Genomic DNA, 12,988 nt, shown 5'->3' with positions numbered 1-12,988 from the left:
ACGGCTCGAATTCGTTAAATAGTTTAATGTTGTATTCGCTGTATTTTGGAAGAAAGAGGAAAATGTTTAAATGCGAATAAATTCATGGTTCATGGTCGCAGAAATATAGGATTCAGGATGAAAACTCGCTACACGTGTGGCGGTTTCCTAACTGCCATGTCGGCTCCGCGTTGTGCTTCTTTGGCCGCTAGAAAAGAGAAATTTCAAACTATTCCCGCTCACATAACGATACAGATACGAATACTTTTAGGGCGCTTCCACCATGACTGGTATTCGTTTTTGGGGTTTTTTTTGTAAGTTTATGCTAACAAAATGATCGCAGCGCGCAGTTGAAACTAACCTGAAGTTTGCCGCAAAGGAAACCGGACGGCTTAGCTAAATCTGGTGGCACGTGGGCATTCGGTGTTGCACATTTGCGTACGCACGCTAGAGCAATGTTACGTTTGCACGTTCTCGCATAACGCGTTTGTAGTAATGTTTAGTTTGCTATCACATTAATGTCTACTTACTGTATAGAGTAGGAGTAATTATCATATCAACGTTACGTTACTGCTATCAGATATCGATGCTACTAAAACCGCGAGCCGAACAGTTCACTCAATTCAATATAAAACACGATAAAACATGTCTACCGGATGTGCAGTCGGTGTCGGCTGCCATTCGCTTCTGGGCACGTTGCCACCACACTCGATTGCGTATTAAAATGCTTGATACGTTTCCGTTTCCTCATCCGCCATACGGGCACACGCACACCGTACGCAAGTGCCAACACACACTGCCTGCTAGGTAAAACTATCCAAATTGACGATCGTTTCAGTGCTCGGCCAACTACGAGTCGCGCTCCCTCTCTGTCTCTCTCTCCCTCGCTCGTTCGTAAGGACAACCGTTGGCCATGGCACCTCCAGCCTCTATATCCGGTTCAACGTCTCCCGAAGGCAAATGGAAGATTGCTTTTCGCAGCCAGCGAAAACCCGCCTCACTGCTCGTTTTGCACCAGCACCAGCTCCTGGCGCATCCTGTCCGGCGTATCCCAGCAGCTTTTGCCGCACGTCCACACGAGCACATTGCCATAGTCGATGGGTGCCCGCTCGCCGTTCACCTCGAACCGCAGCCTCTCGATCAGCGTCGGGAGCAGCTGCACCTCGCAGATCATTTCACTCTTGCAGTACTGACAGTGGGGCGGCATGGCGATCTCCTTGATCGGTGCGATCAGCAGCGGTAAGGCGTTGCGCGAATAGCGCAGCAGCTGGCCCGGATTCTCCTGCAGCTTGCTGAGAAACGAGTGGAACATCAGGTCGCCATGCATCGGGATGCCCTTCTCGTACAGCTCTTGGTCGTGGTTCGCTTTCGGCGGCTGCTTCGTACCCGAGGCCACATTGTCCAGCGGACTTTCCAACGGAGCCGTTATCCCTGCAATAAAGGAAGGCAAAATGAATTTAATTTGTGTTTTGGGTTAATTGAAATTAACAGCCACTCTCACGAAGCTGCTCACCATCCTCATGCCGCTGGTACTCGGCTAGCAGCTCCCGTACGTGATCGGACGCGAGCGGCGCTACGTATCGCTCCTCGTCCACGCTAATGTACAACCCGCGCAGCGTAACGTCCGCAATGTTCCGTGGCACAACCTGCGGTTGCTTCAGCAGTGCCACTAAATCACGCTTCGGCGAGACGGGCGTATCGACGACGACCACTTCCGCCTCCAGGCCTTCGATTTCGGCGGACGCGCGCGTTGTGTACAGATTATCGATCAGCTCTCCGCCACCGGTCGCCCCGGACGCTCTACCGTCGCCGCGCGCATTCGCATTCGTCTCGTCGACACGCAAGTTTTCGAACCCCGGGATCGGTTCCGCCTCCATCGAGTTGCTCTCGTCGTCCTCGTCCGACACCTTCTCGTACTGAATCACATTGCCGTTCTCCTCGTTCAGCAGCTGTTCCGCTGCTGCAACGCTGCTCGTATCCACGCGCATAAAGGTGGCCGTGCCGAAGCTCTCGCGCACTGCCATACCCTCCTGCCCGCCCTCCTCTTCCACCTCGTCCCAATCGTCTGCCCCACTGCACCACGATATGGTGGTATCTTTCGATGCTACCTTGGCCGATCGCAGCTCCGTCACGCCACCGTCCGCACCGGGAGAGCCCTTCTCCAGCGACTGTATCCGGACGCACGTCCACGCCTGGGACTGGGTCGAGCAGGGCGCATTCAGACAGGCAAACACGTACAGCGTACGGTGAAACTGGGAATCGTCCAGCGGGGCGTAGATTTGCACGATCAGCGGTCTCTGCTGGCCGCAGAAAAGGCACGGCTGCACGTCGATCGGACCAGCCGGCCAGTCCTGCGAGTGTTGGCGAACAAAGAGAAGGCACAATTATCGATCGTTGGTTATGGTTGGACTGTGCAGAAGATTCCACCCACCCAGCAAACTTACCGCATGGCCACCGATTTTGTTCGTCGTGTAGGACAGATACGGACGGTCCTTCTCCGCGATTGGCTCGTCCTCGAAGCCCAACAGGACTAGCGTTTGTTTCTTGGCCATTCTCCCGCAGGAAGTGTGGCGTTCCGTACGGCACTGCTGCTGCGGTATCAGCTGGAATACGACTCTTCTTGTGCAAGGCCGATTGATTTTTCCTCACCAGGCCGTCGAAATTGTTTTACAATGACAATTTTAGCCGTCAGAAAACGTGCGCAGCCGCACTGACAACAGACGGAATAATCTGTCAAAATAGATGCTTTTTCAAAACAAACCACTTGTTTCCGAAGCGAACAAAGAGACGTTGCAGAAATACGGAGGAAATAGGTAAAAGTACAAGACCAAAGACTTAAAACATTGATTTCAATTGAAAATGCCTATCGAAGAGCTATTAGCAGACAAACTGCATATTATGTTTCATGTTATGCTAATAAACATTACATAAATTAATCAAATAACAATAACTACCTATTTCCATCCAACATCCAACAATAATATTTCCGATATTATTATAAAACGAAACTACAAAAAAGCAAAAAATCAATAAATTCATGAAGCTTCAATGTGCTTTATTCAACGAATTAATTTCCACCACGCAGACGGAGAACCAGATGAAGAGTCGATTCCTTCTGGATGTTATAGTCCGACAGGGTGCGGCCATCCTCCAGCTGCTTTCCGGCAAAGATCAGACGCTGCTGATCTGGCGGGATTCCCTCCTTGTCCTGGATCTTCGCCTTCACATTCTCGATCGTATCCGATGGCTCAACCTCCAGAGTGATGGTCTTTCCGGTCAGAGTTTTCACGAAAATCTGCATACCACCACGCAGACGGAGAACCAGATGAAGGGTGGACTCCTTCTGGATGTTATAGTCCGACAGGGTGCGACCATCTTCCAGCTGCTTTCCGGCGAAGATCAGACGCTGCTGATCTGGCGGGATTCCCTCCTTGTCCTGGATCTTCGCCTTCACATTCTCGATCGTATCGGATGGCTCAACCTCCAGAGTGATGGTCTTTCCGGTCAGAGTTTTCACGAAAATCTGCATACCACCACGCAGACGGAGAACCAGATGAAGGGTGGACTCCTTCTGGATGTTATAGTCCGACAGGGTGCGGCCATCCTCCAGCTGCTTTCCAGCGAAGATCAGACGCTGCTGATCTGGCGGGATTCCCTCCTTGTCCTGGATCTTCGCCTTCACATTCTCAATCGTATCCGATGGTTCGACCTCGAGGGTGATGGTCTTTCCGGTCAGAGTTTTCACGAAAATCTGCATACCACCACGCAGACGGAGAACCAGATGAAGGGTCGATTCCTTCTGGATGTTATAGTCCGACAGGGTGCGGCCATCTTCAAGCTGCTTTCCAGCGAAGATCAGACGCTGCTGATCTGGCGGGATTCCCTCCTTGTCCTGGATCTTCGCCTTCACATTCTCAATCGTATCCGATGGCTCAACCTCCAGAGTGATGGTCTTTCCGGTCAGAGTTTTCACGAAAATCTGCATACCACCACGCAGACGGAGAACCAGATGAAGAGTGGATTCCTTCTGGATGTTATAGTCCGACAGGGTGCGGCCATCCTCAAGCTGCTTTCCAGCGAAGATCAGACGCTGCTGATCTGGCGGGATTCCCTCTTTGTCCTGGATCTTCGCCTTAACGTTCTCAATCGTATCCGATGGCTCAACCTCCAGAGTGATGGTCTTTCCGGTCAGAGTTTTCACGAAAATCTGCATACCACCACGCAGACGGAGAACCAGATGAAGGGTGGACTCCTTCTGGATGTTATAGTCCGACAGGGTGCGGCCATCCTCAAGCTGCTTTCCAGCGAAGATCAGACGCTGCTGATCTGGCGGGATTCCCTCTTTGTCCTGGATCTTCGCCTTCACATTCTCGATCGTATCGGATGGCTCAACCTCCAGAGTGATGGTCTTTCCGGTCAGAGTTTTCACGAAAATCTGCATACCACCACGCAGACGGAGAACCAGATGAAGGGTCGATTCCTTCTGGATGTTATAGTCCGACAGGGTGCGGCCATCCTCCAGCTGCTTTCCAGCGAAGATCAGACGCTGCTGATCTGGCGGGATTCCCTCCTTGTCCTGGATCTTCGCCTTCACATTCTCGATCGTATCGGATGGCTCAACCTCCAGAGTGATGGTCTTTCCGGTCAGAGTTTTCACGAAAATCTGCATACCACCACGCAGACGGAGAACCAGATGAAGGGTCGATTCCTTCTGGATGTTATAGTCCGACAGGGTGCGGCCATCCTCCAGCTGCTTTCCGGCAAAGATCAGACGCTGCTGATCTGGCGGGATTCCCTCCTTGTCCTGGATCTTTGCCTTCACATTCTCAATCGTATCGGAAGGCTCAACTTCCAGGGTGATGGTCTTTCCGGTCAGAGTTTTCACGAAAATCTGCATACCACCACGCAGACGGAGAACCAGATGAAGGGTGGATTCCTTTTGGATGTTATAGTCCGACAGGGTGCGGCCATCTTCCAGCTGCTTTCCGGCAAAGATCAGACGCTGCTGATCTGGCGGGATTCCCTCCTTGTCCTGGATCTTCGCCTTCACATTCTCGATCGTATCCGATGGTTCGACCTCGAGGGTGATGGTCTTTCCGGTCAGAGTTTTCACGAAAATCTGCATACCACCACGCAGACGGAGAACCAGATGAAGAGTGGATTCCTTCTGGATGTTATAGTCCGACAGGGTGCGGCCATCCTCAAGCTGCTTTCCAGCGAAGATCAGACGCTGCTGATCTGGCGGGATTCCCTCCTTGTCCTGGATCTTCGCCTTCACATTCTCGATCGTATCCGATGGTTCGACCTCGAGGGTGATGGTCTTTCCGGTCAGAGTTTTCACGAAAATCTGCATACCACCACGCAGACGGAGAACCAGATGAAGAGTCGATTCCTTCTGGATGTTATAGTCCGACAGGGTGCGGCCATCCTCCAGCTGCTTTCCAGCAAAGATCAGACGCTGCTGATCTGGCGGGATTCCCTCCTTGTCCTGGATCTTTGCCTTCACATTCTCAATCGTATCCGATGGCTCAACCTCCAGAGTGATGGTCTTTCCGGTCAGAGTTTTCACGAAAATCTGCATACCACCACGCAGACGGAGAACCAGATGAAGAGTCGATTCCTTCTGGATGTTATAGTCCGACAGGGTGCGGCCATCCTCCAGCTGCTTTCCAGCAAAGATCAGACGCTGCTGATCTGGCGGGATTCCCTCCTTATCCTGGATCTTCGCCTTCACATTCTCAATAGTATCCGATGGCTCAACTTCCAGAGTGATGGTCTTTCCGGTCAGAGTTTTCACGAAAATCTGCATATTTTATCTGTAAATATAAACGAAAACAACATTATAGTCTTGTGCAATGCTCAGCACATCACATCATAGCAAGCAACGTCTTAGGCACTACATTACTGCAAGAATGCTATGTTATGCGCTCTCACTTGTGCTCCTTCTATAATATCTTAATCCAATTAAACCTACGTCAAACAACGTAACTATTTCATCATAAATCCCAAGTGCGATGGTTGAGTTACATTGCATCACCACTGAATATATTCAGAATTCGGTGGAAAAGGGAGGAGTGTGGGTGGGAAGGAACAGTCTAGAAACACTTGTATCAATTTACTTTTCCAATCGAAACTTCTAGATTGTAACCCCTCACAGTGACCTAATCTATAAATAAATTCACGACGAAACGAGTATGCGTAACATCAAAAATGTGTTTAACGAGAACATTCAGAGCATTTAATTTACTTAATTAATCAAAAACAAAGGTTTGCTTTTCAGCTAGTAAGTTTAGTTTAGCCTAAAGACACTTGCAAACTAAGTTGTGAAAATGAGTCATTCAATGGCGACCACACGCAAGCACTTGAACATGTTCGAGCGTGTTCGAGACCTTAATAACAAAGATTATTTGTTTCACCATAAAATCATACGGGATTATAAATTTTATGTGAGTTTTTTAACTAGGCTTATTTTAAAAGATAAAACGTTTTTATTATATTATAATGAAGTTTTTGATATTTTCTTTGAAACTGAAGGAATCATTTTGTGAATTTAAACAACCACATCTGGTTGGCATTTAATAATTCGTATTGTTATCTATTCCCACAGATACCAAAAACTAACTGAAATGTACACTGTACATCGAGTTCATGGCATTAGATGACGCCATTTTTCATTTACGATAATCATCTCTTTGTTCGCAGAAGGGCAAGCTGCGCATAGCTGGTTCATAGAAACCGTACAAGAAAAAATAACTTTAGCTTTCTAACGCACTTTCAATAACATAACATACACTATAGTAAATTAACGATCCTCATACTTTACATGTACACTTAATAAAGATTAAATTTGATTTTTTATACAATTACAATGATAGCATTTGAACACATTTTGCAACTACGAACCTTCTCTATACTAACACTAATATAGGAACACAAAAGATTTGCGATGAAATATAAAGATTTTCTTACGAAATACACAACTATTTCGCGAAAACACGCACTAATTAAATACGTTGAGCGATTGAGCAAATGATAAATTGCTTGCACCACAGTCACAGCTCACTGCGTCATTACGCCATCTTGGGAAAAACCTAGTTACCCCAAACAATTAAAACCAATATCTGCCTTTCGCACGCGCTTGTCAGAAAACTAAAATGCAGAACTTATCAACACAAGCATACAGTAGTTGCATTACCTTTTACACAACACAGTTAATAATAATAATTTTCTTTTCTCCACAAAGCACAATTGATATTCTGCTTCACACGTCCTGACTGCGCGTCTGTACTGTAGCACTGCTTGTCTGGTATTGCTTTAACTTGGCTCGGTCTGCTTCCGCGAATTCCTCGTTTTTATAGCCTTTTCGTCGGCAACAAATACAACAACAGTATCATTTGTGTGCGTCAAATGTTCAGCGCTAAAGTTTAGTTTACACGTGCTGATTTGTGAGTGAGTTTGCAGCGAGAGAAATGAGAAGCGGATTTTTGTACGTGAAATAATTATTACAACAAAATTCATTTCATAGAATTCAATCAGACAAATCGCAAAGATTTACTTTTCTTGTTTATGATTGTACGAATTGAACACATTTTATTATACATTATATGCATCAATAAGTGGTCACTTGTCGGCAAAATTCAACCAGTGAGCTAAAATTAAGCTCACTTGTGTAAGACATTTGAAGTTCACGATCGAAATCCTTTGCGAAGTTTCAAAAGTATTTTTTCTTTTCTTTTACAATGATGTTTCCATAAGTGGAATGCGAGTTACAATATTATTAAGAATCATTTTTTATTTCAGTTTTTTATATACATATTGAAATATCTCGTAGTGGATAAGGTAACATCATGTAAACAGTCATTCACCATCATCGATCATCGCCATCGGGGATCATCGGGGGCGCCACTTTGTAGACTGTGCCCGATTGCCAATGGAATACGTCAAGTAGAAAATAGGACAATACAGCTTGTTTACTCGAACTGGGTGAGTTTAAAGGCGCCCCCCTTGAGACGCAGAACCAGATGAATGGTAGACGCCTTTATGATACTGTACTCCTGTAGTTGACGGCCATCCTCAAGCTGTTTACCGGCAAAGATCATGCGTTGCTGGTTTGGCGGGATTTCCTCACGCTCATCGATCTGCTTTTTCACACTCTCCACCGTTGCTTCCGGTTCCGTGTCGACGGCAATAGTCTTGCCGGTTAACATTCGGACAAAGATTTGCATGCCGCCCTTCAGACGCAGCACCAAATGAATGGTGGATGCTTTGATGATGCTGTACTCCTGGAGCTGCCGCCCATCTTCCAGCTGCTTGCCGGCAAAGATCATGCGCTGCTGGTTGGGAGGGATTTCCTCACGCTCATCGATCTGTTTCTTCACACTCTCGACCGTCGCTTCCGGTTCCGTATCGATCGCAATCGTTTTCCCCGTCAGCATTCGCACGAAGATTTGCATTCCACCCTTCAGCCGGAGCACCAGATGCATCGTCGAGCCGTGCTGGATGTTGTAGTCGGATATGATCCGACCGTCATCGAGCTGTTTACCGGCAAAGATGATTCGCTGCTGATCCGGTGCAATGCCTTCACGTTGTTCAATTTTGCTTTTAATGTCCAAAACCGTTTCCGAAGCGATCACATCGAGGGTGATCGTTTTCCCGGTTAGCGTCTTTACAAAGATCTGCATCTGATAGCTTGATAAGATCTGATAAACGAGGGGTAAGAAAAAGATGTGTGATTTTAACTCCAAAGTGCATGACTGAATTCCCGATCGATGCCATCGCATCTTTTACGAATGACAGGAATAGCCGAATGTTCAAGTGCAGTGTTCTTCTTGGCACTTAATGGGATCACGATCATGCTAGCTCTTCCGCCAATGAGTGGCGCGTTGTCTTTGTTAGAGTATTTTTACTATAGACTGATGTTTTTTTTTTGGTCGTACAGGTGGAGTACGTCACGCGTAGATCAACAGTCGGTTTTAAAAATAAAAGTTCGTTGTTCAACGTAAAAGGTTAACCGGCCATGGATACGTTGCACCCCGGTTTTGCTCACGTTTACAACTATCCCTACGTAGCCATGTGATGTCTGGTTTCATCTCTGTTCGTTTGTAGCTATTCTGCTGACTGTGACTGTTGAATGAAATGATAATGATCATTAATGAAATGAAAACCGATTTATGGCAATTGATTTTTTTTCTTCAAGCTAATACTCACATGCTTTTGCTTGAACTATCCCTTTTCCACTATCGTTTTTCGATATCTGTTTCACTACACAGCAAAGAGGACGGAATATCACTTAGAAGAGAGGAGCTTTGTTGTCGAGATTGTTGCCAAAACGTACTGAGCCCATCGACAGCAGGCTGAAAGCTTTTTATAGTATAATGTGAGCGCGTGTAACGCACTGCATTCGATTAGAATTAGACCCAGCTTGCGCGTTCTACTGCAGAATTTTGGCAGAGCTTTCATGCATCACGCGCCTTCCGCATAACTGTTTACTATCTGTTGCGAAAAGAGCTGTTCTCTTACGTGACTTTAATTTAAATGAGAATATGCTTCTATTTGTATATTTTTTGTCTACTGACTACTACAGACCATGATCAATATTTCAAACATTCAGTACAATTTGTATAAAAATAGGACAAACATTGAAGTCTTAACTATTTAGCATAGCATAGCATATATCGTGTAATATTTTTTTACGTGTTGTTTATAACTGGAAATGCTTTCACTGACACATAAATCATGCTGGGGCATTGACTCTCGCTTCGGACGACGACGACAACCAAATTTCGTTTGTTTGCGGTCAAAGTCAATGCCAAGGACTTGGTAGATTTTGTGTTTCGGTTTTGTTTTGGCAACATGACAAAGCTCGATTGTTTGGTAGTAATTATGTCACACACTCAGTGTCGATCGACACTATAAAAACCCGCGATCATTGTTCGAAGGACTCAAACAAGCAGGTGTCCTTGAAGGCAGTACTAGGGTTTAATTATCAAATAGGAGTGTAACGATCTGAGCTAGAAGGTAAGTTCATCGCGTGATATAGTGAGTCGGATAGTGCTGTACCAGACGATTTGTTTTCTCTTTCTCAGGCCCAATCATGCAGATCTTTGTGAAGATGTTGACTGGCAAGACCATTGCCGTGGACACTGAGCCGGAGGCAACGGTGGAAAGTGTGAAAAAGCAGATCGATGAGCGTGAGGAAATCCCGCCAAACCAGCAGCGCATGATCTTTGCCGGTAAGCAGCTTGAGGATGGCCGCCAGCTACAGGAATATAGCATCATCAAGGGATCCACAATTCACCTGGTGCTGCGTCTGAAGGGTGGTATGCAGATCTTCGTCAAGATGTTGACTGGCAAGACCATTGCTGTGGATACCGAGCCCGAGGCAACGGTTGAGAGTGTGAAGAAACAGATTGACGAACGTGAGGAAATTCCACCAAACCAGCAGCGCATGATCTTCGCTGGAAAGCAGCTTGAGGATGGCCGCCAGCTACAGGAATACAGCATTATCAAGGGATCCACTGTCCATCTCGTTCTGCGTCTTAAGGGTGGAATGCAAATCTTCGTCAAGATGTTGACTGGCAAGACCATTGCTGTAGACACAGAGCCAGAAGCAACGGTGGAAAGCGTAAAGAAACAGATCGATGAGCGCGAGGAAATTCCACCAAACCAGCAGCGCATGATCTTTGCCGGCAAGCAGCTTGAGGATGGTCGTCAGCTACAGGAATACAGCATCATCAAGGGCTCCACTGTTCATCTCGTTCTGCGTCTCAAGGGTGGAATGCAAATCTTCGTCAAGATGTTGACTGGCAAGACCATTGCCGTGGATACCGAACCGGAAGCAACCGTTGAGAGTGTGAAGAAACAGATTGACGAACGCGAGGAAATCCCACCAAACCAGCAGCGGATGATCTTTGCCGGCAAGCAGCTTGAGGATGGCCGTCAACTACAGGAGTACAGCATCATCAAGGGTTCCACAGTCCATCTGGTGTTGCGATTGAAGGGAGGATTGCAGCTCGTGGATTGAGTTTTGGCTTGAACGGTTACTAGCACACAAACAAAAAATGAATCAATTAAAAAAGGCTTAACTCATTCCGTTGATGAGACATCGCGCCCAAAACCCAAAAGCATACAAACTGCCAACAAAATATCAATGGGATCGATCAAAAGACATGGAAATGAGTCCACATATAGACTCGCTGCTTTATACTTATAAAGCGTAACAGAAAATAAATCATTTTGTTGAACATAATATATTTATACGATTTTTCCTATTGTTCCAAGTCGTGGAAAGAAACGCAGCTTTTACTGGTCATTTTGAATTGATCGTTTGAAATGATGTTGTCAAATCCGCCCGACATGCGCAGCTGTCAAATTCGCCGCTGGTCGCAGTGTTGTTTGTTTACAAAATGTTTTCCCGGTTCAACGTGCTGTGGCTGCGAAGATTCGCTTTTCCCGAAAATGTGCGTTATTACGCTGGGGTACACCAGAAAAACCCTCATCTCAAACCAGCGACAGCTACGGTGGAAACCATCAAAGCCAAACTTGCCTCCAGCAGTACACCGACGGCGGAAGAATGGAAAAGCATACGGCTGAACATATTGAATGAGCGAAGGTTCAACATTACGAACGTCGATAGTGTGGTGCTGGGGCTGTGTCCGAATCTGCGAATGGGGAAATCTTACATCGCTTTTTTACACCAGCAAGGGTTGCAAACGAACCTGGCCATCGTTGGGAAGCTACTGCGACTGTACCGGCTGAAGGAGGGAAAGTTAACCGAGCAAGATGAAAGCGATATTTGGCGGATGTACAGTGAGCTGCGGGAACAGAATGCCATTCTGGACGCGAATACATGCGAGCATGCGATCAATGCGCTGACGCTTACCAAGCACTGGAAACATTGTTTGGAGTTGTTGGAGATGATCAAAATCAGCGGAACGCCGGACAGCTCGTCGTACAACTGTATCGCTACAAAAGCATTCCAATCGGGAGATGAATCAACTGGTTGGATTATGATGCAAGAAATGTGCGAAAACAAACGTTTGCCAAACGATGATAGTTTTCTTGCTTGGTTGGATTACAGTCGCAAGCGAGAGGATCAACCATTCTCCGCCAACCTGGAACGGATGCTACAGTTCACCCATGATTGTTCAGTATTTCTATCGAAGCGAATTGGCAAGCAGCTGTTGGAGCTGCCGAGCGAATTCGGCATTCGCGTACAGGAGACCCGCATCACGGACGGCGGGAAGTGCTCTAGCTGCAAGGGAAGCCTATCCAGCATTGTCGTGTCTGAAGACATGTTCCAAAGTTTGAGGGACAAGTTTCTAACAGCGGTGCTTATCAATAAGGAAATATTTAACCGCACCACACCGGAGGAACTGAATCGCTTCCAGGCGTTTCTTGCGAAAACTCTCCCGTACGACGTAGTGATCGATGGGCTGAATGTGGCTTTCTCTTCGGGCAATCAGAAAAGCCCTATCGTGTACGCTCAGCAAGTCGCCGCCGTTGTTCGACACTATGTGCGGCAGAAGAAGCGTGTGCTGGTGATTGGCAGAAAGCACATGGACAAGTGGCGCTCGAGGGAGATGAAGTACATCCGGGAAAATAGTTTCCTCTTCCTTACCGATGATCTGTACGTATTGGTTAGTGGGTTGCTAGAGTCAACAGCTACTTACTTTACGTTTGCTCCCTTTAGGTCCCAGGACGATCCCTTCCTGCTGTACGCGGCGCTGGAAAGTGGTCCGAAGACAGACTTCTTCTCGCGGGATCTGATGCGAAAGCATTCGTTTATGCTGGGCAATGAGCTGAGCGGAGTATTCAAACGCTGGCAACAGGAACATCAGTACTCGCTACTTTCCATCATGCCTGACGGGCGGGTGCTGATAAAAGCACCATTCAAGTATGAACTGTACGCGCACAAGTCCTGTGATAACCGATGGCACGTGCCACTAGTTGAGCTAGGATACCGTATACCAAAGGTAGAGAAACAAAACGATTGGCTTTGTCTAAGCAT

At 46.9% G+C, this 12,988-nt stretch overlaps 3 protein-coding genes across 5 annotated transcripts; 1 reads left to right on the top strand and 2 right to left on the bottom strand.

The window, feature by feature from the left end:
- Positions 1–10: 10 nt before the first annotated feature.
- Positions 11–2,702, bottom strand: LOC120893406 (programmed cell death protein 2-like). Its single transcript, XM_040295259.1, has 3 exons — positions 2,424–2,702; positions 1,493–2,330; positions 11–1,410 (listed from the first exon to the last, which is right to left on the bottom strand). Exons 1-3 carry the CDS (start codon positions 2,529–2,531, stop codon positions 977–979), a joined length of 1,380 nt encoding a protein of 459 aa, XP_040151193.1. The 5' UTR covers positions 2,532–2,702; the 3' UTR covers positions 11–976.
- A 311-nt stretch (positions 2,703–3,013) lies between these two features.
- On the bottom strand, positions 3,014–12,830 carry LOC120893404 (polyubiquitin-C). Of its 3 annotated transcripts, none has more exons than XM_040295257.1 (3): positions 12,651–12,830; positions 8,193–8,678; positions 3,014–5,782 (listed from the first exon to the last, which is right to left on the bottom strand). In XM_040295257.1, the coding sequence occupies exons 1-3, from the start codon at positions 12,813–12,815 to the stop codon at positions 3,047–3,049; spliced, it is 3,387 nt and encodes a 1,128-aa protein (XP_040151191.1). In that variant the 5' UTR covers positions 12,816–12,830; the 3' UTR covers positions 3,014–3,046. The 3 variants fall into 3 exon arrangements, with proteins under 3 accessions (XP_040151191.1, XP_040151190.1, XP_040151189.1); XM_040295256.1 differs by lacking the exons at positions 8,193–8,678; positions 12,651–12,830 and adding exons at positions 5,783–5,795; positions 7,175–7,308 and having other exon boundaries at positions 3,014–5,326; XM_040295255.1 differs by lacking the exons at positions 8,193–8,678; positions 12,651–12,830 and adding an exon at positions 7,175–7,308 and having other exon boundaries at positions 3,014–5,795.
- Positions 9,862–11,231, top strand: LOC120893410 (polyubiquitin-B). Its single transcript, XM_040295263.1, has 2 exons — positions 9,862–9,996; positions 10,065–11,231. The coding sequence occupies exon 2, from the start codon at positions 10,073–10,075 to the stop codon at positions 11,000–11,002; it is 930 nt and encodes a 309-aa protein (XP_040151197.1). The 5' UTR covers positions 9,862–9,996; positions 10,065–10,072; the 3' UTR covers positions 11,003–11,231.
- Positions 12,831–12,988: the final 158 nt, after the last annotated feature.

This window comes from Anopheles arabiensis, chromosome 2 (genome assembly GCF_016920715.1).
Source record: "Anopheles arabiensis isolate DONGOLA chromosome 2, AaraD3, whole genome shotgun sequence".
Classification (NCBI taxonomy): Eukaryota; Metazoa; Arthropoda; class Insecta; order Diptera; family Culicidae; genus Anopheles; species Anopheles arabiensis.
The sequence above is the reverse complement of the archived record's forward strand: the minus strand, read 5'-3'. Positions and strand labels throughout refer to the sequence as shown.

Excerpts from the sequence above, each read along its gene's own strand:
- LOC120893406 (XM_040295259.1), bottom strand. The coding sequence starts at position 2,531 with ATGGCCAAGAAACAAACGCTAGTCCTGTTGGGCTTCGAGGACGAGCCA. Across the intron at positions 2,331-2,423 it reads ACAAAATCGGTGGCCATGCG|GACTGGCCGGCTGGTCCGAT; the intron begins GTAAGTTTGCTG and ends CAACACTCGCAG. Across the intron at positions 1,411-1,492 it reads GTACCAGCGGCATGAGGATG|GGATAACGGCTCCGTTGGAA; the intron begins GTGAGCAGCTTC and ends CCTTTATTGCAG.
- LOC120893410 (XM_040295263.1), top strand. The coding sequence starts at position 10,073 with ATGCAGATCTTTGTGAAGATGTTGACTGGCAAGACCATTGCCGTGGAC.
- LOC120893404 (XM_040295257.1), bottom strand. The coding sequence starts at position 12,815 with ATGTTCCTGTTGCCAGCGTTTGAATACTCCGCTCAGCTCATTGCCCAG. Across the intron at positions 8,679-12,650 it reads CTAAAGGGAGCAAACGTAAA|ATCTTATCAAGCTATCAGAT; the intron begins GTAAGTAGCTGT and ends CTCGTTTATCAG. Across the intron at positions 5,783-8,192 it reads AGGGCGGCATGCAAATCTTT|ATTTTCGTGAAAACTCTGAC; the intron begins GTCCGAATGTTA and ends TAAAATATGCAG.